Source organism: Sturnus vulgaris, chromosome 5, assembly GCF_052056855.1.
Source record: "Sturnus vulgaris isolate bStuVul1 chromosome 5, bStuVul1.hap1, whole genome shotgun sequence".
NCBI classification, from domain to species: domain Eukaryota; kingdom Metazoa; phylum Chordata; class Aves; order Passeriformes; family Sturnidae; genus Sturnus; species Sturnus vulgaris.
In genome coordinates this window covers 4908341-4936326 of record NC_142247.1, presented here as the reverse complement: position 1 = coordinate 4936326, position 27986 = coordinate 4908341, and the positions used below count along the sequence as shown (strand labels likewise).

At 42.7% G+C, this 27986-nt stretch overlaps 1 protein-coding gene across 2 annotated transcripts in view; it reads left to right on the top strand.

The window, feature by feature from the left end:
• IQSEC3 (IQ motif and Sec7 domain ArfGEF 3) overlaps positions 1-27986 on the top strand; it is a 98433-nt gene that overhangs the window by 16616 nt on the left and 53831 nt on the right. For both annotated transcript variants that reach the window (XM_088164660.1, XM_088164661.1), the window contains exon 2: positions 24206-24286. In XM_088164660.1, coding sequence (XP_088020786.1) covers positions 24206-24286 — 81 coding nt within the window. The remainder of the gene's footprint in view (positions 1-24205; positions 24287-27986) is intronic.

Genomic DNA, 27986 nt, shown 5'->3' with positions numbered 1-27986 from the left:
CAAGAATAAACTACAGACCTAAAAAGAAGATTACTCATATATTTTATCTGTTTCCAGTGTCTTCCAGATGCTTAGTGTGACATTCTATTTCTGATACCTTGACACAAATGGAGAGTAACCATGGAAGGCAATGAAGTGGAAGTCCACAGCAATAAACAGGCAGAAGTGAGGAGAGAGCAGGGGCCCTTGATGTTCTACTGGATCTGCAGGCAACAGATTCAGATTTAATTAAACTTTTAGTAGCTGGATTGAGCAGTTAGCAGCAAAAGTTATTTCAGCCTTGGTAGAAATGCAGGCTGCATTGCTAACTGAAAAAGAGATCTTGAATAAGCAGACAAGAAGAAGGGCAGCACTGTACCAGAAAAGGCTGTTGTCTGTGTGAGAACAATTGGCTGTAGTAATGATGTGGCATGGGTCCCAATGCCACAGCATTTTGGTGCACTGCTGCATATCTCAAGGTTCATGCCATCCTGGTTCTAACCACAAGTGAGACAAAGGGCAAATATTTTTTGCTTTTAACTTTAGCCCTAACACTTTTTATTTCTAAGTATGGTAAATATGAAGTCTTTGTTACCCTATTTCTTCTTTTTTGTTTAATTCAGTCAAGGATACTGGAGAATCACAAACAGGTATGTCAACACACTTTTCTTCCACAGTCCAATATCTAAATTAAAAAAACCTCAGAGAAACTCATCACCATGACCCTCACAAAATGGAATGTAAGTTACTCTGCCTTCATCCCTCTTCCCCTACTTCTTCCCTGACACACACTGCTGAGAACAAGAGCCCCAGGTTCCTTTCGGTAAGGATCTAACACAAAAGAAGAAGAAGATAAGTTTGAATAAAAACTGTGAGAGGAAAGGAGATATGAAATTAAAAATACAGTGTCATATGAAGGCATCCTTTAGAAATGCTAAAGAAGCAAAAAGAAAAACATTGTATTATACCTTGAATTTCCCTGCCAAGTAGTTAGAGGGACACAGGAGAGCAACAGTCAGTCTGTTGTAATACATGCATACATAATCAGCTGTCTCTGTTTTGCCTCCTCTTTTAACACACTGAGGGTCTTGAGACAGACAGCAAGCCTTCCCAGGGAGAGATAATAAAGAGAACATTGATACAAGAACTTGTTAAGAAAAATGAGTTGCAGGAGAGTGATTTATGCAAAGGATCTGGTAATCACCCCAGCCCCAACGCTGTGTGACAACAGGGGTTTGTAAGAAGGAAGTTAAACACCAGAATGACTGCTGCATGGCCCTCTCCTTCAGGAGGCTGGCTTAATTAAACAAAGCAAAGCAAAACAACGAACAGCTGGAAGGAGGAGATGAGGTCGTAGCTAATGCTATCAACTGCTACATTTCAGAGGCATGTAACCTATCCAGGGCCATGGGCAGGGACACCTTCCACTGTCCCCAGACCCCATCCAGCCTGCCCTTGGCCACTTCCAGGGATGAGGACTCCACCTGTCCGATGTTTCCATGAAGGAATTTTCCCAATATCCAATTTAAAATACCCCTGGCACAGCTCGAGGCCGTTCCCTCTTGTCCTGTTGTTCCCTGGGAGCAGATCCTGATTTCCTCCCAGCTCCCCCTGTCAGGAATTGTGGAATATTTAGAAGCCACAAAGCTGCAGCACATTGTGCAACATGACACTTAATCACCCAAAGTTTCTGCTCCTACATCACATGGACTTGATGCTCTGCATGTTGAGCAGTCCATTCTCAGATCCAGCATTGTTGTTGTTTTGAGGACAGCTACAGGCAAGGTGGCAAGTTTCCCATTCTCAAATGTGTGAGTATTGCTTGATCCCAGAGGTCCACAATTAACCTCACAGCCTATGGAATTTTAAATGGAGCACATTAGTGGAGTAGCCTCCAGATTTGTCTTTGAGGGCCAACCTCCAGATGCATTTGAATATCTGTTTGGTAAGATTGTACAATTTAATTATTTTCTTTCTTCTTGACTGTATTCTCCATTTGCTTTCATTATTACCAATTCTTCATCTTACCCTTCACTGGAGTACTCCTTGGATTAATGTAAAAGCTTTAGCTTTATTATTTGCCAAGGCAGAATTAGCATGCCCAAACCCTATTTTAACACTCCCCATCCACCTCTGGTGCTTCCATCACACTCTTTCCTTTTTTTTGTTTTGCTCCCTGAAGGTTTTTCTTCCTATGAATCTCCCATTGGTCAAAAATATCACACAGTTAGAAAGACAGAGGAATTTGATTTCATCTGAGGTCAAACAGTAAATGTGTCATTCCCTTGATCTTTTTGAGAAGCAGAGACTGCCACGGTCCTTCTGAACCATTAGAAGCAAGAGAAAGGCTGAGGAAAGTGAACAAAATGCTGGCATCTCCTAATTTCATCCTGACACTTGGAGCTCTCTGTACCAGCTGTAACAAAGTCACTGGTTCTAGTTCCTTGCAGACAAAAGCAGCTATGCTGTACATGCCTAGTGACAAAAATCCACAGCACTTCTATTTGGTGTGCACTGCAGGCAGCCAAACCCTTTCCAACAAACTTGGTGCCTCCAGCAAAAGAGCAGAAGTCAGAACTAGAAAACGTCACAGAAAGAGAGCAAAAGAAAGCAAGAATATTACACAAGCCTTAACTATTGTAAAAATAAAGTGTGATAGCTCAAACTCAATGACCCTGACCCAGCAAGCCAAGCTGTCCACAGGAGAGAGTGAGGATTGAAAACACAGATAAGCTGTGGAACAGTGATAAAGAATGCAACAAATGCTTTGGGTTTAGAATCTCGCAGAAAACAAATGGAAGAAAGACACAGACTTACATATGCAAATCAAACGAATTCCTCCCCAGCCATAACACCTCAAGAGCCCAGGTTAATGTACCTGTCTATTCCTAGGCAGCCACAGAATTTTGTTCAGGGCACTTTGCACATGAAAAGATCAACCTGTTGAGTTGAACTTAGATTGTCTGCATCTTTCATATCTGTGTAGAGACTGTGAAATTTTGAGTAGTATATAAAAGAGAAAAAATCTCAACCCCGTAAAGATTCAAAGCACCATTACTCCTTCTCTGCTTGCTAACATCTCATTGGCACCTCGTGCCCTCAGCTAGGGTTTAGTTTCTAAAAGTTGAATCAGTCTAGTTCCAGACATACCTTCAGAGGTTTAAGAGTTCAGGTGTGGATTATGGAGAAGAGAGTGATAGGAAAGGTCATAAATAATTGTCTTTCCCATTTTAAGGATCATGACAGAAAATTTCAGGCTATGACACTGAACTGTTGAGTGAAGAACAACAAAGAATATCCTTCCAACCTCGAATATCTTATCCATTCCAGCTAGCCAATGTTAGATATCCAGAATCAGTGTAATATGGAGCTGTACACAGATGTGAAAGTTCAATTCACCCTTAGTCTCTTTGCTATTTAATATTCCTAAAGAAAATCAGGCATACCTTTCCTTTCTTCATGGCCCTCAGCAGTACCCAGCCCCCCAGGTCAACCCCAGAGCATCCCTTTGACACGACCAGGCAGCACCACCTACTCCAAGCATGCTCTCGAGGTGCCCATGACAATTGCAATGGATTCTACTTTTCTTCCTGTATGATCCCAGATCTATGGTCTGCTAGAGTCTTTGCTTTGCACTTCACAGGGGCTCTTAATTGCACAGTAGTGCAATTAAATTTCCATGTGTTTAAAATAGTTGTGTGAACTTTATCAGAGTGATTCTTGGCATTCTTAGCTTGCACTGAAGCAGTTAAGGAATTATCTCACTCTATACCCTGCCTTAACAAGGTTTTTCAGAAGCACTATTCCCCTTAGAAGAAAAGAGTTTGTGAATTAAGGAGTTCAGAGTATATGTAATTGGAAACAGTTCCATCAAATAATGGCTGTAGACTGGAATTCCCCTCTTGCCCTGAGGGACAGAGTACTTTTTTTTCCAGCCAGAAGAATATGAATTTCCATTTACAGAATCCTTTTTCTTTCTGAGCACTCAGACTGCCCATTATTTACCACTGAGACACAGCTGCCTCTGGGACAGAAGGCAGCAGTTCCCTGTAATCACAATTGCCATTTATTCCACAAAATCTGTTGTACAGGTGTTGGGCTGGTGAACTGAGACCAGGCTGTTACTGGTGCCCCAGTGAGTTTTGTTAACCAAATGGAGTTTGACAGAAGACTCCAAGTTTAGACACACAAGCATTGAACAGCAATAACAACAACAAAAATCCATTTAGTCTTACCAGGAGTTCAGGTGGCTTTACCATTCCATCTTGCTGGGAGCACTGAGCCTTACAGCACCCTGCCATGGCTCAGGTGCAGTGCTGCCTCAGAGGGGGGAGTACCACTTAGAGCAGCATCCCCTTCAGTTTCTGTTGGAAGTCTTCAATCCAGCTGCATGCCCAGCTGGATTCACTTCTAACACTTATTCACTTATAGCAGCCAAGGAAGCTTTGTCACCTGTGCCCACTGCATGTTGCTAAACAGATCTTTCCAACTAGATAAAGGAGGTCTAACAACTGCAGGAAAAATTTGTCACAGTCTGTCTGCTTTGGACTCACCCTGAATATGACCTTGCTGTGAATTTTGTCATTCTAAACTTAAGGATCTTCACTCCAGTTCTTTCCAAAGGAGAGAAGCATGCCTTTGAATGTGGCAAGGATACAACACAAGTAATGCCCAGTCTTATTCCTAAAACATTTCTAAGTGCCAGTCTTGAACTGGCTGAGCCTCAATCTGTGCCTGTTTCCACATTTTTCTTATGTAAAGGCTCCTCATGCTTCAGTTCCACTGGTGAAAGGAAACAAAGCTATCAAAAACAAATTAAAGAGTAATTTCTCTTTTTCTAAGCTGCAACAACATAGTCAGAAGTGCAAAAAGGCTAGTGCAAAGTGATGAAGAATCACACAGAAGCTTGTGGAGCAGTAAAAAAAGCAGTAGAATGGCATACTCTTGTGGGAGCTCACAAAATCCAGCCTGTACACTTTGTTTAGGACAGTGAAATAATTTTAAGGAAACCAGACATCTTTCAAGGAATGTTGGTTTCTGAGAACTTCCTGCAGTCGTGTGGTATCTTTAGCTTACCTGCAATCTACAGTCAATCCAGGCAGCTCTTAGTTTCTATCCAAAATGGCTTGCTGATCCGAGCATTTATTTGCAAAGAGAGCTCTGTTCAAAGGCAAAGAAACTGTCTTCTCAGGGGCTCACAGTGGAGCAGCACATCTCAGATTTGGAATCTGAACAGCAGTGTTCCCATCTGTTCTGAATGACTTTAAAAGGGTCAGTCTTCCAAAGTTACCAGGACATTTCAGGTGCTCAGTTTTCATTAATACTCATGCAAAAAGAGCAGTTAGATCTTCTGAGAATTACTTAAATCCTTAAATAATCTTCCAGTATATTTTGCAAGGGAAAGTCTTTAGATGTTCCTGGCTCAAAGCTCCTCCTCCCTCAGCTCTGCAGCATGCTGACTGCCAGATCCCACCTAAGAGATGGGTAGGCATCAGTGGCATACTCCCTCTATTTTTCTCTCCCCACAACCTTCCTCATAAAGCACTTAGGGGATTAATGGGAGTATTTTAAAAGTTGCCTATATTTCTTATTCCAAACAGCTGCTCTACCTTAACTTTATGAAATATGTTAGTAGTGCCACAGAGGACAAGTAGCTTCATTGCTTTCTTTGGCCAGCTATGTTCCTCACAGTGGTTGAAGGCTCAAGACACTCAAGTTTAGCATCCAGGCATTAATTTTTCTCTCTTTCACATCTTCTCCAGCAATCAGGTTTCTAACTCCTCCTGCTCCCAAATACAAATGCAGTCACATTTGTACCCATAGTCACCACTACTGAATGAGGATGACAGTGTAATGCACCAGATCAATGAATAGTTTTGAATATCTTTCCCATATCTATGGCATGGAAACAGACATCAGAATGCCAGCAGATGGGATGGGTGCAGGAGAGGAGGTGAGTGTCTTCACAGGCAGTTCTAAACTGTACTGACACCCTTTTACAGGAAAGTAGATTTCATTTCTCAGGTGAAGTTCAGCCACCCTAAGCCAAGCTGGATCATGCTGCTAAATGAGAGAGGAAAGACTGCACTCAGTCTGTGATGATGGGCTTGTGCTACCAGAATAACAGCATCTAGTGGCTAGTCTCCAATAAGATAAATTAGAATTCAGAATCCCTTTCTACTGAGCACAAGCATAAGTTCTTGTAATCTCTCTCTGGCAACATTTGAGAATATTTATGAACACTAAAACTGGCTAAGAAGCTACCCACACATTTTCAATGTATGATAAAGTCTCATGAGAATCTGTATCTTTCAATAAAATGTGATGCTTTAGAATCAGCAAACTGTTTTTTGTTCATTGGAAGGTCATTTAAAAAGTTAACCAACATTTAAAAGTCTTTTAGTGCTCCTTTTGAGCCAAACAAACACTTCTTGTCAGGAGGTTGTTTGGATTCTAGCAATTTTTGACTAGTTGTTGTTTAATGAATTATCATTTAGACAAAAGCCTGAATACTTTGACTTCTTTTGCTTCACCCAGAAGTGATATGGGTCATGGCATCTTTGGAGCAAGCTGTCAGAAAGCAATTCAACAATTTTGCCTCTAATTGGACCCATTAACAGAGCAAGGAAACTTCCTACTCATTAATCCAAGAATAGCAACAATGCCCTTTGAAAGAGGATTAGCGGAGTAATCAAGTGTGCCAGTACTCCTCAACTCTGAAAGCTCCTCCATTGATGCCAGGCAGCGTGATTAGTCTGCAGGAGGAGGGAGCCTGCACAGCACTGATGTGCTGGTGTTCAGCATGGCTGACACAAATTGGGGTGAAAACTCACAGCTATTCCATGTGAGCAAGCACAGTTATAGCAATTCCTACTGGTGAGCACAGCAGAATTCCTGTCTGCAAAAGCTAGCAAATTCGTCAAGCCTAAAACCAAAGACAAAGCAAAATGATAGAACAACATGGAAGGAGGGAATAAGGCTGCTTTCCATTCTATGTGCATGCTAGAGCCTGGCTTTTGTGTTCCTTCCTCATACTGTGAGTGCCACATAAAGGAATGTGTTTGGGGATCAAGCACAGAAGAGGATAAATCTCATTATTTGAGGGTGGTAGTTTTGGAACCTGCAAGGTCTTAGAATAGTAATATTTGTTTGTGTGAGTTATTTTATAAGGAGAAAATGTTTCAAATGCTTATATGGACATTTGTTGTTATTTGTTCCTGTTGACTCTCCATTTTATTTTTCCCTTTGCCTGCAGTAGCTTTTAGTGAGAATCAGTTAGTAAAAGAGATTTGGTGTTGCCTGTTAGGGCATGCTGCAACTTTTCAGTTTGATCATTTTAGTATATCGACCCAAATTAAGTATATTATGCTGCACTTCCTGCATCTTGAGATACTTTCTGCCTGAATGGAAGCAGGCAAGGTGTGAGGACTCAAAGCATGTTAATGTGTGCCTTGGGAAAGGTAACATTTTCAATGATCCCATGAAATAAACCCAAGTTCTAGACAAACCCTTTATTTCTGGTTTTCTTTAAGCATATGTGCCATCTGTTTTTTGCAGTATAGTAGAATAGATGGAGAACATTTGGTTTAAGTAAACCTGGAAACTGGATGAAATAATCCTAATAACACCTACACATTCTCACAGAGATCCTCTTTTATTTCAATCAGGAAAAGGTTCTTTCTCCATAAGAAGACATTAGGGGCTCCACTTCTCTACTCTCAACCTACGAGCAGATGTTTAGCCTCGTGCTGCTCTCCCTGTTTGTGTGCTGCTGCAAGACTTCCATGAGCTTTAGGGGTGATTCCAACAGAAAGGTATTGCTTGCTTGGTGTGCTGAGGAATCACTGGAGGTTCTCACTGCGTTATTGAGGTTCTGTGTTGTCTTCTGGAAAGGAGGAGACTGGTTAAAAGTCAGTGAAGCTGGCTGTTAGTAACAGCTGAGCAGCACAGGTCGGCTTCCTTCCTGTTCTGTGGTTTATTAGTGAGGTGAACCATTTCATTCCAGTTCATTTTGTGTCACCTTTACTACTCTCAGTGAATGGCTTGCTTTGCTCATCAGCCTGTAAGCCCAGCTTTACACTGCTCAGATTCAAGGCCTTTCAATGGTTATGTGAGCTCGTTTGCTGTCCCACTGACAGCTTACACAGCATCTGCAGCCCTGTCAAAGCAAGGATAATGCTTAATGCACACAGACACAGCATAATGCTTTTGAGGCAGACACAGTCTGCTTGGACCACAGTTTAGGTTAGGTAGTACAGCATCTGGACTCAGATTTCGTTCTTGTCACAGAGAGGTGCCCAGTTCTGTTCCCTGTGCTGATTATCCAGTAAAGGAACTTACTTTAGGGAGACCTTTGGGAAGCTACTGGGCAGAAGTGACTTGCACTCTGTTCTATGGGAAGTTTCTTCCTTGTGTTAAAGAGTCTTTTTGGTCCTCAAAGTATCACAAATCAAGGCAGGGGAACGAGTATGGGAGGGCTACATTTGACAACTACAAGCTTTAGCAGTTAAGTGTAGGTTGTTTCTGTCTTTTAAGCAGCACACAGCTTTTTCACCCCCTGACTTGTTTAATTCTTTGTACTGGTTTCTTTCTCCTGTGAAATTAATTCTTTTGGCTCCTGTTCAATATGTGTTAAGTGCCTACTTAATCCTTTGCAGTAGTTTAAGTTGCTGAATAGAGAGGAAGCTTGAGCTATTGCTTAGAAACCAGGACTGAGCTGTTAGAATGGTAGGAGCTTCATGCTACAGACAGGCTTGCCGTGTGACAGCAGGCAAATATCCTTGTCTGGTTTCCTTTCAGCATCCCCCTGTGTGCACAGATGAGTTACTCATTCCCCTTGCAGGGGATAGTGTGAGGTGTCTGCCAGTGGGGTTTGAGGGGGGCTTTGAAAACACTGCCTTTGAAAGATGAACATTATCACTGCAGTGAGTCTGGATGGCTGGACACGTTTGACAGCACTCTGTGGAGCAAAGAAATGAGTGGGACTGTGCTTTGTAACAAAGGGGAGACAGTTTCTGAGACAGCTTTTGAAGCTCAGCTCTATATATAGCTTTAATATATTTTAATTTAGGCACAACACAAGGTGCCACAACTTCAGAAGTTAGAGTATGGGCTGAATCAGGCAGACCTACTGGAACATTCCTAATGCTGTCCCAAAGCCAGAACTGACATGTGGAACTTGAGAGCCTGACAGAGACAATGGCATTCTGTGCTTAACAACTCAATTTTCTCTTTGAGTCAGTTTAGGTGGAGCAGTTTGACTTACAAACACTGTTTGCTGAGAGAACTCTCAGGAGGACAGTTTTAAATTGCTTACACATAATTCCTATTTTTCCAGCAGCTCAAAGCAGCAAATATGGGTGACAAAACTTCCTCTCCCAACAGGTGGAAGATGGAGCCTGAAAAGAGGCAAGACTTGTAAGAAAGGCCAAGGAAAGCAAAAACGGAGCATTTTGCTAGTCTCTGACAAAGACTGATAATGATTTTTGGTATTTTTAATGTTTTGATGATTAGATCTGTAGAGATGTATGACATTCCAAATTCAATGGTACCATTTGCCAGTGAAAATACTAAGAAAAAGATGTGGAGGCTGAAATTCTGATCCAGCTTAGCACGTTTTGCAGCAAAGTTTTTTGGATTTTGAGCTCATTTAGGAAGGGAGAGAGGCATAGGTTCAAGTCCCCAGTGATTCAGAGCAAAGGTTTTCCTCTTCAGTCACTCAGAATTAGGCAGAAGAGGTACACAGCTCACTCAGTCATCCACATGCCATATCAGCAATAGGAAAAGCCTATTATGCAGGTCATTTATACAACAATCAGAGGTCTCCTTTTGGCCTTCTGGCACACTCTTGAGAGGATGATGTAAGACAAGATATGAGATAACTAAACATAGAGATCATTCCTACTGATCTTTTCCTTTCAAATAGAATTTAGCCCTGCTGAGAAGTTCAGAGTTGACATCACTGAGGTCTGAGATTTCCAGTTTACCTCAAAAAAACAAGTAGAGCACAGGCTGTGGTGGCTCTGGCTTCCATGGAGTGCCTCAGCAAATCATCATCACCCCTCACCCAAAGGCATGCACCACAGGAGCACAGGGATGTGTTCCTGCATGCACCACCACTACCCTCTTTCCAAGTGTCTTCAGCCCAAGAATCAAAGGTCTTTCCAGACACTCCTAAATAATGTTCCTGGCACCCACAAGAGTTCAAGTTGACTGATCTCAGTAAGGAAGTGGGCCAAGTACTTATTTTTTTTCCCTGAAAGTGAAGTACTCAACACCTGCCACCGGTGTGACTGTTCCTGCTCTCAGCATTGGCTTAGTGGGATACAGTAAGTCGGTAGGACTTTGTAATACTGGCACCCAGACTGGAGAGAGATTAAGTGGGACAGTTGACACCTCTCTTGCTGTTGTTGCAATCTTTTTGTGGCTCATGCTGAATGATATTGGTGCAGTTGGTTGGAGCAGGGTGTTAAAAACACCAAGGTCACAGGCTCAACCCCCATATGATATGGGCCATTCACTTAAGAGTTGGACTTGATGATCCTTGTGGGTCCCTTCCAACTCAGAGTAGTCTATGATCTGGAAATAAATATTATGTATTGTGGATTCTGTGTGAGTCATGGATTTTTCAGAACTGTGTGCCTTGGCCACATAATCTCTCTCTAAACCCTTGCTCAAGAAATATTCAGGATGAAATCATTAAGGGGCTCTTTAGATCAGGCTGTTGATTCTGCCACCAATAGTCAAATATTTCCATTTGAAAGTGTTTAGTTACAAATGTAAAAAGCTTGAAGACAGGGAGGACAACATAGGCGTTGCTAAGAGGAGCTGCTGTGTGAGACACCATGTTTATTGATTCTCCCACTTGCAATGGCAATAAATGACATTTCTCATGCTACAGATAGAAGAGTAATATATGTTCATAAGTAAGAAGAGCCTTCATTTGGATGCAGATAGTTAGCATTTGAGTCAGGACAGCCCTTAAGAGCTGAATTGGCTAGGATTCACTGCATGAGACTTGAAATCAGATTATATACAAACTCAGTGGAAATACTGTTTTAGTGGGAGCTGGAGGAGATCCCAGATGAATAACAATCAGATTCCCTTTCAACCCTTGCTCTTGGACAGCTGCTCCTTTTGTATGTGCTGGGAAAGATTAAAAAGTTTGGAAACAGTATTCATATGGTGCCTTATCACAGTCCTGGGGCATTCTCTGTCCTTCTCACTGCACAGAAGTGCTAGCAGTTTAGTAAGACCAAGGTTTGGCATTCAGGAGTGTGATGTTAAAGGATTGTGTACAGCCAGCCAGGGTACATTCTGTTTCAATCAAACCTGTTCTCCCTTGGAAAAACTTAAAGGACAAAGGATGATTAGATGTAGAATTGATGCCTACACAAGCAAGTAGGTGGTCAAAGACACTGCAAGCTTTATTTACCCTTCTCTGGCTGGCATATTGACAGCAGTTATTATATGTTTCCTCTGAAAAGAGTAAGAATTCCATAGAGGCCTCCAAACTCCTCCCTTATATTCTGTACCTTGGATTCAACACTGAGGTCTTGCTGTGCATCATGGGAAAATTTTCAATCCTCTGAAATCCTTGCAGATTTTTTGCTGATGGGGAAACTCTCAGTACATGTATGTTCTCCTTAACTTTTATTTATGGGATAACTTGTAATATGGTTAACCTTTGCTAGATCTCTGATCCTGTGAAAAGCCAACTGCTCCAGGCAGTACCTTAACAATGGCACCTGAAGCATGCAGTGGTGTCATAGCCAACAGTTACACCCCATGGCTAAAGCAGAAGAAACCCTCTATGTTTTTCTCTACTGATGCCTTTTATGCAGTTCAGCATTCTTTTGCTAAGAGGCTTGAGCTATCCTATGGCAGTAATAACTATGAGATCTCAATAAATGCTAAAAAAAGCGTGGTCCATTCAAGTGCAGAGTAACCACAAGACTCCAATCTGTAATGCAACCTGTTCAACAAGGTGGGAAATTCTGTCTCCATTGAACTGAGAGTGGGTCACTGTTTGGAAGTGAGCATGGAAATGGAATCCAAGTCCTGCTCTCATAAGACCTAATGAGACAGAGTCTTCTACTTCAGTTATTTCAAGAGCATAACTTTGGCAAGGAAAAATACTGCTATTCTAAGACCTTGCAGGTTCCAAAATAACATCCTGCTAGAACATCCCAACGTACTCTTCCACTGAGCCTTGTCTGTGCTGGATTGAAACTAGCAATATTATCTTCACTGCCTTAGTACTGTATTAGTGTAGAGACACAAAAATAAAATTGTTATGGCAGTGGTTGTTCCTGGAGATAAAGGAATGAAAGTACCTAGCTGTGAAGCCATAGAAACAGGGTCTGTAATGTCCTGTGTATTCCAGTTATTCTGGTAAATTACTTTGGAAAAAAGAAATAGATGGTGGTCTTCAACAACCTTAAAAGGGTGGGAAAATTCAATTGTTCTCCTTGAAGGTATAAAGCCTGATGACCCCAGGTTGGCTGGGAGTGTTGATCTGCTGGAGAGTAGGGGGGCTCTGCAGAGGGATCTGGACAGGCTGGATCAACAGGCCAAGACCAATGGTGTGAGGTTCAACAAGGCAAAGTCCTTGCAGGGTCCTGTCCTTGGGTAACAGCAACCCCCTGCAGTGCTACAAACCAGGGGAAGAGAGAGCTGCCCATTGGAAAAGGTCCTGGGGGTGCTGGTCAACAGCAGCACAGCATGAGCTAGTGTGTTCCCAGGTGGCCAAGAAGTTGATTTTTTATTAAAAACTTATTTTGATGAGGTTTTTTTCATGTGAGAAGCCTCACTGTCTCTTCACAACACCTTTTGTAGAGCTCTGGGATCTCTTCCTGTAATACACACTTTTTATACCACACAGCTGCTGCCAAAACTGAAATTTCCCCTACCACACAGCTTCCAAGGCTAAACTAGACTCTAGGCAGAATTTGTTCACCACAAGAATCAAGAGTTCAACAGCTCCAGGTGCTAAAGCAACCACAGATGCAGATACAGCCACTGCTGTTGTCTTTTCCCAAGATGGGAGGTATTGTCACATCCCAGCATGCAGGATCTGGGACCATCACTGATGTGGCTTCACAGCTGAAGTGTGAAAGCACAAATAGCACTGCCAGCTTCTGCTGAGCCACATGGTGTCAGCTTATGCTACAGCCCTGCTGGCACCAGGGAACTGAAGCAAACTTGTTAAATCTCAGTTGTTTGAGGAGATTGCCCAGCTGCAAGTACGACAAAGTTCAAAAAGTCTGCATCAGCCATCTTGTTTCAGGAGCAGAAGCATAATCAATCTCACAGCTCCTCACTCTGAATTCTAGTATTTGTTTATGAGACTTTCCTAAAATATCTCTGCAGAAATCAGGCTCTTGCAATAGAGGAAAATCTCTTATGTTTCCAGAACCACACCTTATAGGTATTTTTTTTCCTTCAAATACAAAGGGCTCCAGCTCATGGTAGGAAGTTCCAAGCTTCATTAAGCACAGAACAGTTGTGGTTTTGTAAGTGAAATGCTTAGCAAGTTAAGAGTTCCCACAAGGCACAAGTTAGCTGGAATAAGGCATTACAGAGATATCCAGTAGTACAGACAGACATGAGTAGCTCATTTAATTCCAGGGGAATTGTACATATGGTTGCAGATGCAGGCTGTATAGATTCCCATAGTCATCACTGACTGAAGACTGCTCCTTTGGCCAGGTATATGTATATATCTTTGGCCAGATATATATCTATATCTACCTGTCTATATATGAGTGTTAGCTGACATTGATATCTTGTTCTGAGATGGGGCATGGATGAACAATTACTGTATGCAAGGCTGAGAAGAGATGCCTTCTCCATTTTTGTGGTAATTTTTTTCCCAGTTTTGCTGCACCAGAAAGAGTATAAAATAATCCAGCTCCTGGGACTAGGACTAAACTAAATTGTCATTGTCTTGATAAATTGACCTGACAGAACATTGTATGTCCTACTAGTTATAAATCTCAGGAATTATTGAACAGTTAAGATGGGCAAAGGGAACAACTTTCATACATTTTCCAAATCTTTGAACACCTCATTAATTCCATCTGTTCTTCTGCAACTTTAGCAAGGTCAGGATTTTATGAAGCTGTGAAATCTCCTCTTAGCTGAAACTCAAGTGTCTGTGATGGTCATGTGCTGAGCATTCAAGTTGCATCCTCTCCCCATTTGCATTGGTGCCAAATGGTACTTTCTTTCCAGGGCAATTACTTATGCAAATACAGCTGGTCTTGGTGTCAGCCAGCTGCTGTGTCCACAACCAGCCTCAAACACTGCCTGTTTTCCATATGTCAAGCCCCTGGTGGAAGCATGTGAGTGTGTGTGGAAGGGAAATGGGAAAATTAAATTTCCTCTGAAGGACTGGTGACTATTGCTATCTGTCCCTTGAGGCATTAGAGTCAGCTCTGCAACTGGGCCTGCACTTTTCCTCTGCTCTTCTCTTTCCCACAGCAGAAGCAGTTCAGCTTTCTGTCATCACCATTTAGCCTCGGGTATGCCCCAAGCAAGCAACCTCTGTCCAGTTCTGCATTCCTAATTCTCCTTGTGGTCCTTCCCTGTTAGGAAATTGTTCCACTTTCAGTTATGGGGTCACTGATGCAGCAGCCCCAGATACCTGTAGGTGTGGTAGTAATTGTGTTTCCAGAGCCAAAGCCCCAAACCAGAGCTCTAAAGCCTGCAAGCCAAGCTCTGATCTTCCTCACTGCATTCAGTTGCACTCCTTGTGTTAGAGTTTTGTGTCAAGCCTCAACAGCAGAGCTGGGGCAGCTCAGCCCCTGGTAGCAGGATTTACTGCACAGAACAATGCTGAAAATCCTTGTTGAGTGTGCAGTAGAACATCACCACTGACATTTAGTACATCAGCCCAGCGTGGTAGGATTGAGCTTTCAGCTTGTCTTTAGTTGCTGGTGCAATTCACTGTCATGCTGTGCTGGTTTTCAGCGTGGAGCACAGAGCTGCCTGCGGGGGTACAGAGCTGCAGGGGCACCAGCAGCACATCTGCAGCACATCTGGCCATGCAGTGCCAGCCAGGGACAGGTCTGCAGCATCAGTGCTGCCAAGGGGCACAGAGAGCTCAGAGGTGAGCTATGGATGGAGCTAATTTGCATGTTTATGAGATTCTGCATTACTGAACAGCACTCTTTAATTTACTTTTGTGTCATTCTCCTGTCCTAAGCACACTTTGATTTTAGCCTCTGGAAAATTCCAGGGCTTTCTTCCTATACTAAGGGGTAAGCATGAGTGAGGAGCCAGTAAAAAACATAAGCTTGATTTAAAACAGATCAAATACTCAGTCATAATAAAAATCCTTTTACTGAGTCCAATTCTGACACATTCAAAAAATAAAAATAATTTATTCTTACTGAGGAAGAGACCTAAATTCCGTTTATATCTCACAGTCCCAGTAATTATGAATGGGGTTGCCAATTCCACAAACACAAGTCTTTCACTTTTTTTTAGTGTTCATACATATTGGCCCAAAATAGGAGAGAAGAAGAAAGGTGTTTGCTCTCCCAGCAGAGCATTCAGGCAGAGTGCTGGTTCTGGATCTCTTCAGAAGGACCATATACTCATTGGTATGAGGCTGGCAAACTAATAATTATTATATGAAGTCCTGGAGGGGATTTGGAGAATGCTTATCAGTGTATTTAAAAGTGAACTTTTGCCAGTTATTTTCGTTTTATGTAGTTATAAATATATTATTTGAACAAAGAAGAAAGGGTCTTTGCATAGTACGAAATAGAAGAGGTATGGAAAAATGTTTAGAACTGTGTAAGATCTCTATCAGCAGGCATTTGCTGACATGTAATTATTCCATTACATATATAATCTTTAAAAAAACGATGATATTGATGATACTTGGAAGTGAGGAATGTTGTCTTGGAAAAGGTCACATGTTACCTTGGAAAAATAGCTTTCTATTAAGAAATTATTTGACACAGTTTCTGTTTATGGTAATTATTTAACTGAAATTATTTCAGGAACTTACACAAACTCCCCCTCACACATGCTTTGGATTCTTAGCAGCTTCCTAGTTGTGATATCTGAAGTTTAGTTTTGGCTACAACTTACGAAACCTCTGCTCACTGTAGTGAGTGCTGCGTGTGTCACCAGAGGATCCCCTCCAAATTCTCAGATGTGCACACACACACACACACACACACACACACACACACACAGTATCAGACTGCTCTTTTGTACACTCGCTTCTTTTCCTGAGAGCCACAACTCAGCCTGCTAGCAAGCCAAAGACATTGACATTGTGGCTTGTCCAGCACAAAAAGCCATCAACTGTTTCCACCACTGACAGAGGGTCTGAAGAGGCTCAAGGTACACATTGCACTGCACGGTCCAACACTCAGTGTTTCCTCCTCCCATGGCCACTTTGCCCTCTTCTTTTTTGTGCCTACAGGCACCAATCCAATTAGCAGACAGCCATGCCAATATAAATGGAGTGAATGGACTCCTGATTAACGTGTGATTCAACAATATTTCAGGAGACACAGGCCCCAGTCTCTCTAGCAGCTAATGACAAACTCTCTTCTCCCCAGGAAGTTTTTTTCCTGAAAATTGATTGTGAAGTACTATCATCTCCCTCATCCCTGTTCCTACTGTCCCTTAGGAAAGATTAGCAAGAAAAGAAATTGCTGAGTGAATCACTTCTGCTGGACACATAGGGGAGCATGAGAATCATCCTCCATAAACACAAAGAGTATTTTATCAACAAGTAATTCTGTAAGAGACACCAACACAGCAACATCAGAGATACAAGTACCCCTCTACAGAGAGCTAGCTGGTTTTTCCCAGGCCATCCAAATGTCCCAAATTGGAATGTTTCATTCCATCCAATTTAAGTACTTCCAGAGTATTTAAGTATTTCCAAATCCCTTCAGGCTGCTATCTCTTATGAAGGCGCTGCATGTGCAATACATTGCATTTAACTACTTTAAGAATCCAATTTTATACAGTAGATATTTGATCTTAAGTTTCCTCCTATGGACAATTTCTCTCATCTAGACTGTCTCTGATTATAAAAGAATTAGTCCACAGATAAATTGAGAGTGAGTTTATCCTCCTTAGTTCACCTTGATTAAGTTGTTTCATCCCATCGTAGCTGAAACATCAAGAGCCACAAAACTGCACAAAGTAATGCCCTAGCTAGCATGAGAAATGCTGAAAGTGGGTCCAAAACCTGGCCCCAGACTTTGCTTCTGGCTGTCACAAGGAGATATCAGTCAGACTGGACCCAGAAGCCAGTATGGACTCACCCCCTGCAGTTGACTCCTGAGCACATCCCATTCCTTTTCCCACTCTTGCCCATTTCCAGCATGAAGGAAAACCTGGTAGTTAGCCCAGGCACACCTGGTAGACTTAACAAAGGGATGAGATTTCCTTCAAGTGGTTCTGGGTAACAAAATGGACTTATCAGCAGCAATTTTCATTGAATACAGTGAATTCACAGGAGACATCTTTATGTCAAGTAGCCTGTCACCCAAGAGAAAACTGAGTGTTTAGGTTCATGGCAGAGGAACAGATCCTGCTGAGCCAGAACATGAGGCCACAGTTCATTTTCACCATTTACCAGACACACTGCTGACTCTGATCCCACGTCTAAAAATGCCACCTTACATTAAAGAGGGTCCATGACTACTCAAACCCTCAATGCTCAAACCCTCTTTGTTCACATCCACATGGATGTGTCTGCTGGTCATGTTCTTTGTACTGAAAGTGGTGCAAAGCACCACAATTTCTTTCTGAAATCCATGCACCCATCTGCCAGTCATGCCACATTTGCCCCCAAGAATTTCTTCAAGGTACAAGTGAAGATGAACAGGAGAAATCCCTGCCACTTATATGAACTAAAGTAAGCTGAGAAACCAACTGTTCAGGAAGATATGGCATTAATCTCCCCATCCCTAGAAGCAGATGGTGATAAATGAATGGCACATTTGACATATCTGTTGTAGTCACCCAATGAGTTAACCTAAAAAAGCTCAGATCACAGCAGCATTGGCTCAAACCCTCTTCCTCCAACACAGGAAATTCCATTTCCCCAGCACGGTGCTTTATGCTTATCCTTCCAAGCTGTGCTGTTCTGAAACCCCCACAATAGCTCCCAGACACACATTTGCGTCAGTGTCACATTGGATTGTCACTTTCCAAACACTAGTGCCTGCATATGGTATTTTAGACTAGCAAGGGCAACTTGTTTTAAGATATTTTATAGGGTCTCTAAAATCGACATATTCTAGTGAGAAACTGTAAATACTCTGGTGATGGGAATGCTGTCTTCATCCCCTCCCCAAGCACTAAAAAAAGAAATTTATAGTAATGCTATGCAAAGGCTGTATGACTTAAAATGAATTTTTGTACCAAAAAAGAATATGATGATTAAGCAGGGACTAGGTAAGTTTTAAAGGATGAGCACTGATCTTTTGATAATCAGATTTATAGAGATGGAAGAAGACATTTTCTCCAACACTCATTAGATGATCAAGGCAAGCCAAGTTCCAGACTACAAAACATATTTGATTTTTCATTTTTGGCAGGCAAGCAGAGAGAATAGATGCTCCTGGCAAGTTCCTCCCTCTTCTTCCCTCTTAGCATGACTTTGAGTGGTGGAGAGAAGAAGGAAGAACAGCTTTGAGGATTCTGAAGAGCTGTAGAACGACTCAGGTGGACTGAAAGAGGGGCTGCAGTGCATCCTGCCAAGGCTGAACATGTCTGTGTATGTTGTACACTCATCTTCGTGCTGCCACTGCATAGTGGGGTTCCTTCAGCAGTCAGCTTTAGTTAGGCAGGACTGCGTGCTGCAATTCAGACATCATCAAGACACATCTTCATTTTTGTCATGCAATTAACTAGATATGGAAGTCTGTTATAGGTTTTAGGCAGAGCTAGACAGGCACTGGTCTGAAATAAGTCAAGAAAATTCTTGATCCCCGAATCCCAGTGACACTAAGGTTGGGATTGCAATAGTTGCTGGGAATGTAAAATAAAATTAACTTGATGCCAAAAGATTTTTAGCTGTTTATATTTTTCATATATTTGTAGCTTTGTAGATTTCTAATGCATGGCTGTAGCTCCTATTACTTTTACTACCCTTTTCCCCTATACTTTGGAACAATAAACTAACCTTCTAACTACATGCCTGAAATACTGTTTAATTTTATTCCAGGAAAATAAATAACTACAAGGATGTTCTGTTTTCCAACCAGAATCTGGAAAGAAAAAAACAAAGTGGGGCAAAGAAGCCCCTGGACCAATTCCAAAGGGACAGTACCCAGGGAAATGTTACCTAACCAACTACTCTCCTAATTGGACAATATAAGATAGGTCAACTAACCTTATAAAAATTGTAGAATTACTGTACCACGTGCAGCATTTGCCATATTGTGTACCTGAAGGCTTTCAAGTAAAGGTTTTCTTTTATATTATCATTCTAACATTGTTTGGGAAGGTTTGTTCTATTTCCAGGCAACAAAATAGTTTCAGGCTTGTTGCACTCCCACACTTCATTATCTTGGTTAATAAGGCCCATGCCCCTTAACACACAATTTTCTCAGTCAGTCACTTTCGTGATTCTGGTTTGTATAACTGTTTTTCTGAGATAGCCAACATCAAATGTTCAATAGGAAAGAGTAAAGAAGAGCTATGGGCTTTTTAATGCTGGTCAATTTGAGTCCTACACATTTGCTTTGGGAAGGATCTGCATTCAGTATTCTAATATGATAATCTTTAAAATGCCTGGTTCCTCTCTGAATCTTATCAAATTCTTGCTGTCAACAGTATCCCATAACAATAAGGAGGCCATCAGATTTACAGGAATTTAATGAACCTAAATTCCAGGAATTGCTCTGAATTTCTTTTAAATCACATATGTTTCCTTATGATATGAGCCCTGCCCATACTCAGCTGCCTCCAAAACACCAGTCTAATGCCCTACAACTGAGATGAGCCATTAAGACAGCTAGAAAATTTTGTGGTATTCTGCAGTGAAAAGTGAAGAAGTGGGGAGAAGCAGCTAGTTAGACAGTTGTTAGACAGTACTCTTGGAAACAGTGCCTTTTTGAGATCTCCAGCTCTCAGTTCCAGGTTGACTGGAGTCAAAAATAGATCTATCACAGGAGGGAGGTGATAGAAGGAGTAAGGTCTGCAGCTAACCTTAGCTGTGTGGTGTCACAGCTCCATAGGTAGGTAGATGGAGCACTGAGCTTCATTTTGGGGAGTCAGAGGACTGCAAATGGCCTTTCATTAACTTAGCATTGTTAAATAGCTCCTGTTTGTGGTTCCCCAGTGCTTATCTTATGAAAGATAACAGCCAGTAAAACTTCTGAGATGACTTCAGTTCTTCTTTGACTCTTTCTGCCTTTAATCTTCCCTCCTAGGCCATGATTTTGTGCAACTCCATCTGTTCTCTTGGCAGCTACCTGAAAAAAGGCAAGATAGAAACAAGTGAAAAAGACTCCAGGAAAGCTGAGATATCCAGCACTAAAAGCAGTGACTTTTGGTCAAAGCCTCTGGCTTTTCATCAAAAGGTGGAGTTTTAAAGAGAAACCAGAAAGGCTGCATGAGTTGGACTAGTTATTTACTGATAGAACATTGCTTGATTCAGCACTGTCAGATTTCTAAGAACTGCTGTGTGCTTGGGCAAGGGCAAGGCTACTGGAAATGCAAGTCACTAGTGCTCAAGGATCAGAATCCAGAGGTTAGTAAGTACTGGCAGCTGGGGAACCCAGTGATCTTCATTTATGGAGTGTGCCAGCAGTCCTACAGCACTGACCAGAGCAGTGGGATGGATGCAGGGATGTTGCACCATGGTAGAGAGAAGTACAAGTACACGGTACACTCTGTGTACTCGTAGCGAGAACAATTTTCATTCTGTCTTGTTTTGGCATGTCTTGTAGTCTAAAATCATTCATGCAGAAAAACACAGTGCTGCTCTTTATCTTTGGGAACAGGCCACACAGGATATATGTTTAATTAAAGCTGACTGCTGGAGAGCAGGGAGCACCACTGTTTTCCATATGCTGTCTGGGCTGGGGGTTTGCTTTTGTGGGGGTGCAGGGGAACAAAAAGGGGTTAGGTTTGTTTACCATAACACAGCTCTCAGCAGAGGAGCATCTCTGTTTCAAGACAGCCCTCATCAGTGCTAAACTAGTGGGCATTGATGCTTAGGGGGCAACACTTACTTAGCAGAAAGCCCCAGGCACTTGTCCAAAGAGAAGATAAAGCATTAAGGGACTTTTAGGAAAGTTTGCTCCATTTGGCCTTGTGTTGTGCAAGCTACAGAGACTTTCAGCTTTTAGACCTCAGTTGTTCCCTCTACAACACTAGTTTTTAAGAAGGAAAAAAGCTTATCTCCTTGGGATCAATCAATGAAAGACCAAGGCAGCATGAATCATGGAGCCCCTTTGCTGCACAGTCCAACTTTCTGAGAGGCCAGAAAGGTAGAGCTAGCTCCTGAGCTGAGTAGACAGCTTGTGCTAGCCAGGAGGTTTGGCACAAACCTCTCTGAAGTTCATCACAGAGCAGGAATTGCTGTGGCTGGACAGTTCATTCACAGATACCCCTATCGAGGCTGCAGGACATCTCTTGTCAGGAGCAATGTTAAAATCAGCTGAATAAAATTCAGTCAGCTGTTTTCTCTCAGAGGAGAGAGGCCTAATGTTTCAATTGACAGCACGGGTAACTTCTGGGCCAAGCTATCTCTGCATTTATGATAGGTCTGGACTGTCAAATCCTTGCCTCCGGAGCGTGCATCCCAGCTAGATGGAGCAAGGCACTGACAGGCTCAGGCTGCTCTCAGTCCTCCCTTTGCATCTGTGCTTGTCCTTGTCCTCTGCTGCTCCTCCACACACTGGTGTCATAGTGCTGGCAGCAATTACCCCAGCATGCCTCCTCCTCCTCCCTGAGTCCTCCTCCTCCTCTTCCTCCTCCTCCTCCTCCTCCTCCTTGAGTCCTTTCCTCTTTTGCACCACCCAACTCACCCAGAACACCTTTGCTTCTCACTGCTTGTCCCTTCCAAGGTTTCATCCATGTACGCCCCAAGAGACAATATTTTGTTTCTTTTTAAAGCAATAAATTAGAAACAGAATAGTTCAGCAGTATCCTGGCAGATGGGGAGAAATTCTCTCCACAATCACCTGCCTGATCTGCCTACAACAGTGTGTGCTTAATTTCAGTCTCTGCAATGGTTTGAGGAAGGCAAAGTAGAGGATGTACAGAAAAACGCAGGCAAAAAAGCAAGCCCTGCACCCACCCTTTTAGTTGGTTGACCATTGCCACCTACCAGAAGAATTTAAAAAGAAACAAAATTGCAGATCCACACTCCAAAGTGAATGAAGTCTCATTGCCTCCCTACCTGTTTTTCAAAGGCTAAAACAAGACTCATGCTTTCTGGAGTTTAACTTCTCAGAGAGCACATACTCAAGTTATGTAGCCTTTCTGGTTCTGCAGCCAAGGGGGAAGTGCTTGGAGAGTGGGAAGGGGCTCTCTGGGCTTTGTGTGCTTGGGCAGGGTCGGTACCACTGGGGGTGTTTGTCTGCCTTGTTGTACTTACATATACCAGTGAAAAACTGCTCTTAGTCCTTCTGATACCTTAAGGTTTAAGTTTTTCTGTCCTGCTTGAGTGTGCAGCTTTTAGTTTTATATTAGGGGTTATAGGATCATTTCACAGGGTGGTGAAGACAAAACAGCTATTCCAGCTGGGGACTCAAGGACAAGCTCTTCAAACTTGAGGCCTTAAGCATAAACAATGTGAAAAGAGGAGGGTGGGCAGGCAAGCAAGCAAGGAGGATGAAACTTCATTATTTGAGGCTATTAACTGGGCATTAATTGCATGCAAATGGACTAAAACCTATAAAGATGTGAGATCTCGGGACCAAGCTCTCTTTTGCTTCCATCTTGGAGCCATCTGGGCAGGGCCATGACTGTGGCACTGGTACTGCCAGGGTGTGGCCTTTGAAGACCCCTCAATAAATATCCATTTTATTCCTCTTAACTCTGTCTAGCCTCTGCTCCAGCTGCTCTAGGCATCACTTCCCCCATGCTTTTGGCTGAAAGCCCCTCAAGTTCAAAGTCAGAATAATTAAAAGGGAAGTGGGGGGGGGTCATATTCTCCATTCCCACCTTCCTTGGCAGACACCTGTCTTTCAAACAAGACACATTGACTACAGAACTGACCAAAACCTCCACTGAAACTGATTTAAGGAGAATATGAAGAACAAGTGGTGACCATTTGGTAACAAAACACCAAACCATGAAGAGCAAAGAGACCCCAGACCTCAATAATGCTGTTGATCTGGACTCTCACATGAGGTATGGGGAGTCTAAATCATGAGGGTATAATTATCCAGGGGTTTCTTTGTTTGGGGTTCCTCTTTTGAGGCATCAAGCTGAAGATACCAAATAACCATAATTGATTTCTTTCTATAAACCTATCTAATGGAAATGACACCCCAGTGTCCACTAAAATTTCTACAACATAAAGATTTCTTCCTTTGGATGAAATATTTTGACTTTCTTATCTAATAAACCCGTTTTTAGTGTTTTGCTTTCCTGTTTTGCTCAAGTTGGTTACTTCTTAGGGTTTTGCTTTTCTCTACTATAGTCTCTTTCTCTTGTCATGGTCTCAGTCCCTCTACTTGTGCTTGTCCCATCAGTGTTCCACTACTATTCCTGGTAATGCACAGTAGTGATGTGCTAAGGCCATTTCTGTGCTCTAGGGAAGCTTCACAGGAAATGTCTGCAGAGCTAATTTAGCCACTGGTAAGAAAACTTCAACAACTTTGCAGTGCATAGGAAATACATACAAGAAAACACATTTAAGGACATGTTTCTGTCCCAAAAGAAATAGAATTAAAGACAGACAAGACTGTTTTTCATTAGATGTATGGGATTGTGAAATAAATGCTGCTAGAAGGAAAACTTTCAGTTTGTGCACTTTTTCCCCATTCTCCACAGGCTGACATTAGCAGCAGAACAGGTAAGGCAAGGGAATAGAACTGTCAGCCCCCTTCTCTCTGCTTCCCTCCACCGTGGAGTAAAACATGTTCATGTAATAATTAGACTACTCTACTCTTTCAGCATCACTGGGAGTCACTGTCCCCTTGGAACAGCTCTAAAAATGGCATTCTCCCTTGAGCTTCTGCTGAGTGAACACTGACCCACTGTGGTTTGTTTTCTCTTACAGGAATGAAACTGTTTTACACCAGTTCTGTTGCCCAGCAGCTGATGCAGAGCAGAAGCCTTCATCTCCAGACTCCTCACCAAGGTGGGAAATTGTTGATGTCAAGACCTTTGTTTTTTTCTACTTCTTTAACATCCATCACTGATCTTCCTGCCCTGGACAAAACTCATTTATTACACACGCCAATCCTCCCCCATCCTCCCCTACATCTCATGTTCCCAGCATTGCTGCCCCTCTGTTTTCCCTCCCAGAAATTACTGTTTGTACTGTTGTGTAATTGCCTGGAACTCCCCCTGATCTCCAATCATGCACACACACAAAATGTTTCTTCAGCCTCTCCAAACATCCACTTCCATCAACCCACATTCATGCTTGTACCTTTTCTTACTGTATGTGACACTGACACACACGTGCTTCACTCTTCTTCAAATTATCTCACACTATGAGGTTCCTGGACACACACACTATAACATTTAAAATACAGCAAAAGTCACCCAAAAAACTCAGGGTTCTGTCTTACACCCTGAGACAAGGTTGAGGGAGTGTTTCTACCTGTGTCAAATGGTGTGAGCTTGCTATACCAGCTATAGACAGGTCCTATGAACTGTGACCAGCTTGTATCTAATGTAGCCAGGTGTGGGGACACCAGAAGTTCTCAACTCTTCCTCATCAGTGAAAGATGTCAGTGCCAAGACCAAGGGGTCCAAAGAGCTTCAGAGGTACTCAAGATGCATATACTGCATTTAGCTTCCACACTTGGCCTTGTTCCTCTGTTCTTGCTGTCTCCTTCCTCCCTCACAACTTCCCATCCTTACTTCTTATGGACCTACTCTGTTTTTCCTGCCTCATCACCCTTCTGACAAGAGCAAGGAGATTTCTCTTTAGAGGTTTCTCTCATCACACTGCTAGACTTTTACCTCTGACTTTTGGCACCTGTGTAAAAAGCCTGAGTTACTAGCTGGGCTCTGAACAGAACTGGGCAGCTGAAATTGCAGTAGTGAGGCTATTGCATTTTTAAAATTATATTTCTCTTGTTCTGTTCACTGGAGCAGATTATGGTTTCTGATTTCCTTCCAAGAAAAAGTGAGTGCTGGACAGCTGTGAAGAGAACAGGGGTGGGTGGGTTTGTATGGTCAAAAACAGGGTTTGGCCACACTTGGAGACAGGGTAAAGAAGCAGGACTTCTCCTGCCCATTTGTGTATGAAGATAGAAGGGTTAATCCCCATGATCAGTCTGTGCTGAGGGCTTTCAGGCATTAGTAAAGTTTGCATGACAGCCCTGTCATGGCAGATGGGGACATGCTGGCAAGGAAAAGGAGACAGCAGAGGAGACAACAGAGATTTCTGTGGTAAGGAAAGCCACTTCTCCCTTACATTTCTGGAGTGAGAGAGTTTTGTTTAAGTGCTCTAGTTTGTCTAGAACTAAGGATCAGTTTTGCCATAGTGTTCTCTTTATATCCTCATCCTTGACCCTGCCCCTTTCTTGTCCCTTGACTCCTTCTTATTTCTGATCATATCCCTTAGTTTCTAGAATGTTCTTTTTCTACAAGGCTGTCAGTCATACAGTCTTACACTGTAGGATCATTTTTGTCATGTTCTTTGTCAGACCTTCCTTTTGTCCTGCTGATTCCAGAGGCCCTGCCTATCCCCTGAGCCTGAGTTTGCCTGCCCTCCTTCTGCTGGGATTTGTCAGATAAATTGAAGAAGGAGTGATCACCTGTTTCAGTAATTTAAAAACTTTGGCAAATTGCATCCAAAGATGAGTCTGAGCTAGAAAATCCTGATTTGGGGATGAATGACAATGACCCCTATATCATGTTGCATCTGGGCTTCTCATATCTCAGTGCTGATCTATTCCTGTCCATTTGATGCCTTTTGTAGCTCGTCCCACACTGAAGGCCTCATGTATTCCTTACTTTTTCCCCCAGTCTTTCTCATGTCATTGCCATTTCTAATGCCTCCAAACCCCAACAGCAGTCCTGAATCTGTCTGTGTGTGACACAATATTCTGTGCAGAGATAAAGATGGTCGAAGTCACCGTGGCTATTTGAAGGTGAGAAACAAGCACAGAGAGTTATTGAACTCACTGTTTAGCTTTATGCTAGCCATAAAACATCTCCTAGCCTCTGCCAGGTCCTGCAGCCTGCCATGGGCTTCCTTCATGTCCAAAGTCACATGTACAATGCTGTGAGGAAGGCAAGAGAATGTCAGAGAGGGAAAAACACGGAGTCAGCATGGAGCTGATACCCATATAGTGTTCTGGAATGGCTCAGTAGGCTTCTAGGAGAAGCTCATCATATCATTTACAGAGTCTGTCACCCTGCTCAAATCATGAACAGGTTCACCATTGAACCAAGGCAGAACAAAAGTCAATCAAGACTGAAATATACTGGTCAGACAGCCTGAATAGGCAATCGTTCCTGGGTGAGCCAAGCATATGAGCTAAATCAGCTCATCAGGGCTCCTGGTGGGAGAGCCTGGTACACAGGGGCTCCCTCTGCAGCTCTTCTGAGTCCCACTGAATGGACAGCCAGTCACAAGTGGTGCTGCTGTGAATTCTGATAAATCAGCTCGGGTTTATTCTCTTTTCCCCTTCCTGATGGTTTCTCTAAATGAGATCAATCCTGTCAGAACTGATGCCACTAATAACCATCAGCCATCTAGTTTTAATTAGAGTTTGCTTCATTAATGCCCCAACTCCTCTCTGCACAGCAGATTAAATAATGTACTTGCAGCTCATTTACACAAACCCCCAAACTGCAAGGCTGAGCTGCAATCCTTTAATTAAACAGCCTGGCTGATCCCTACCGCTGCCTCGGCTCATCAGTCTAAGCCGATTAAAGAGAATAGGGACTAATAAAGAGCATAAACAGGGAAGTGACTCTCAGCTCTTCAAGGGACTTGGAGATTCCAGTGGTGATCAGCTTCTTTCTCCTCCTCTAGCTGGAACTGTACCTCAGCCCACATCCCGTCTGTCTGGGACCTGCAAGAATGGTTCTGTTTTCAGCAGGAGCTCAGACTCATCCTGTGGGACAGGAATCCTTTGGGAGACAGGAAAAACAGAGCAGAGAAGGAGAAAGAGAAGGGACATCAGAACAGTGAGATGAGGGACTGTCTGACTGCAGTCAGAGACCAGCAGGAGTCGCCTTGCAGCTCAAGAGAGGGGCAGGAGGAGAAGCAAATGCAGGGAATAAGAGTTGGAGGTTGACTGCCAGGTACAATCTGGGACAAAAGTTTGTCTCTGCTTGTGGTTTGTGATGGTCATTGTTGTTCTTGTGTCTTCTTCTTCCCTAACATTTCTCTGCAAGATTTTTTGCTCTTTCTTTGCTGCCAGCTAAATATGCCTTGGCTTCACATGGATGGGAATGATTAGGAACATGTCAGTGTCTAAGCATTCAAGAGAAGCCAGCTCAATGAGGTGGTTGAGATTATTCCCACTCATCTTGTTCTGCTTTGCTTCACTGACTGCCACAAGCAGAGCTAGCCCCCTTCTCTCCTCCAGCATGTGAATTCCTTGTGGGGAAGTTGCAGCTCCATGAGTTTAGCAATGCAAATTTCCCACCTGGCTGCTTAGCTGGGTTGCAACAGCAATTAGCCAAACTGATGCTGTAGGCCATGAATATTAAGAGACAGATTTGATCCCAGATTCTGTCAAAATCTCAGAGCCAAAGTGCAGGATGAGGTGATGGCAGCAGCAGGCAGATTTCTGTTCCTGAACTCTAAGAGCTTTCCCATATCAAAGGACAGTATCAATCCTTCACCATTGTCTCCACTGGACTTGTAC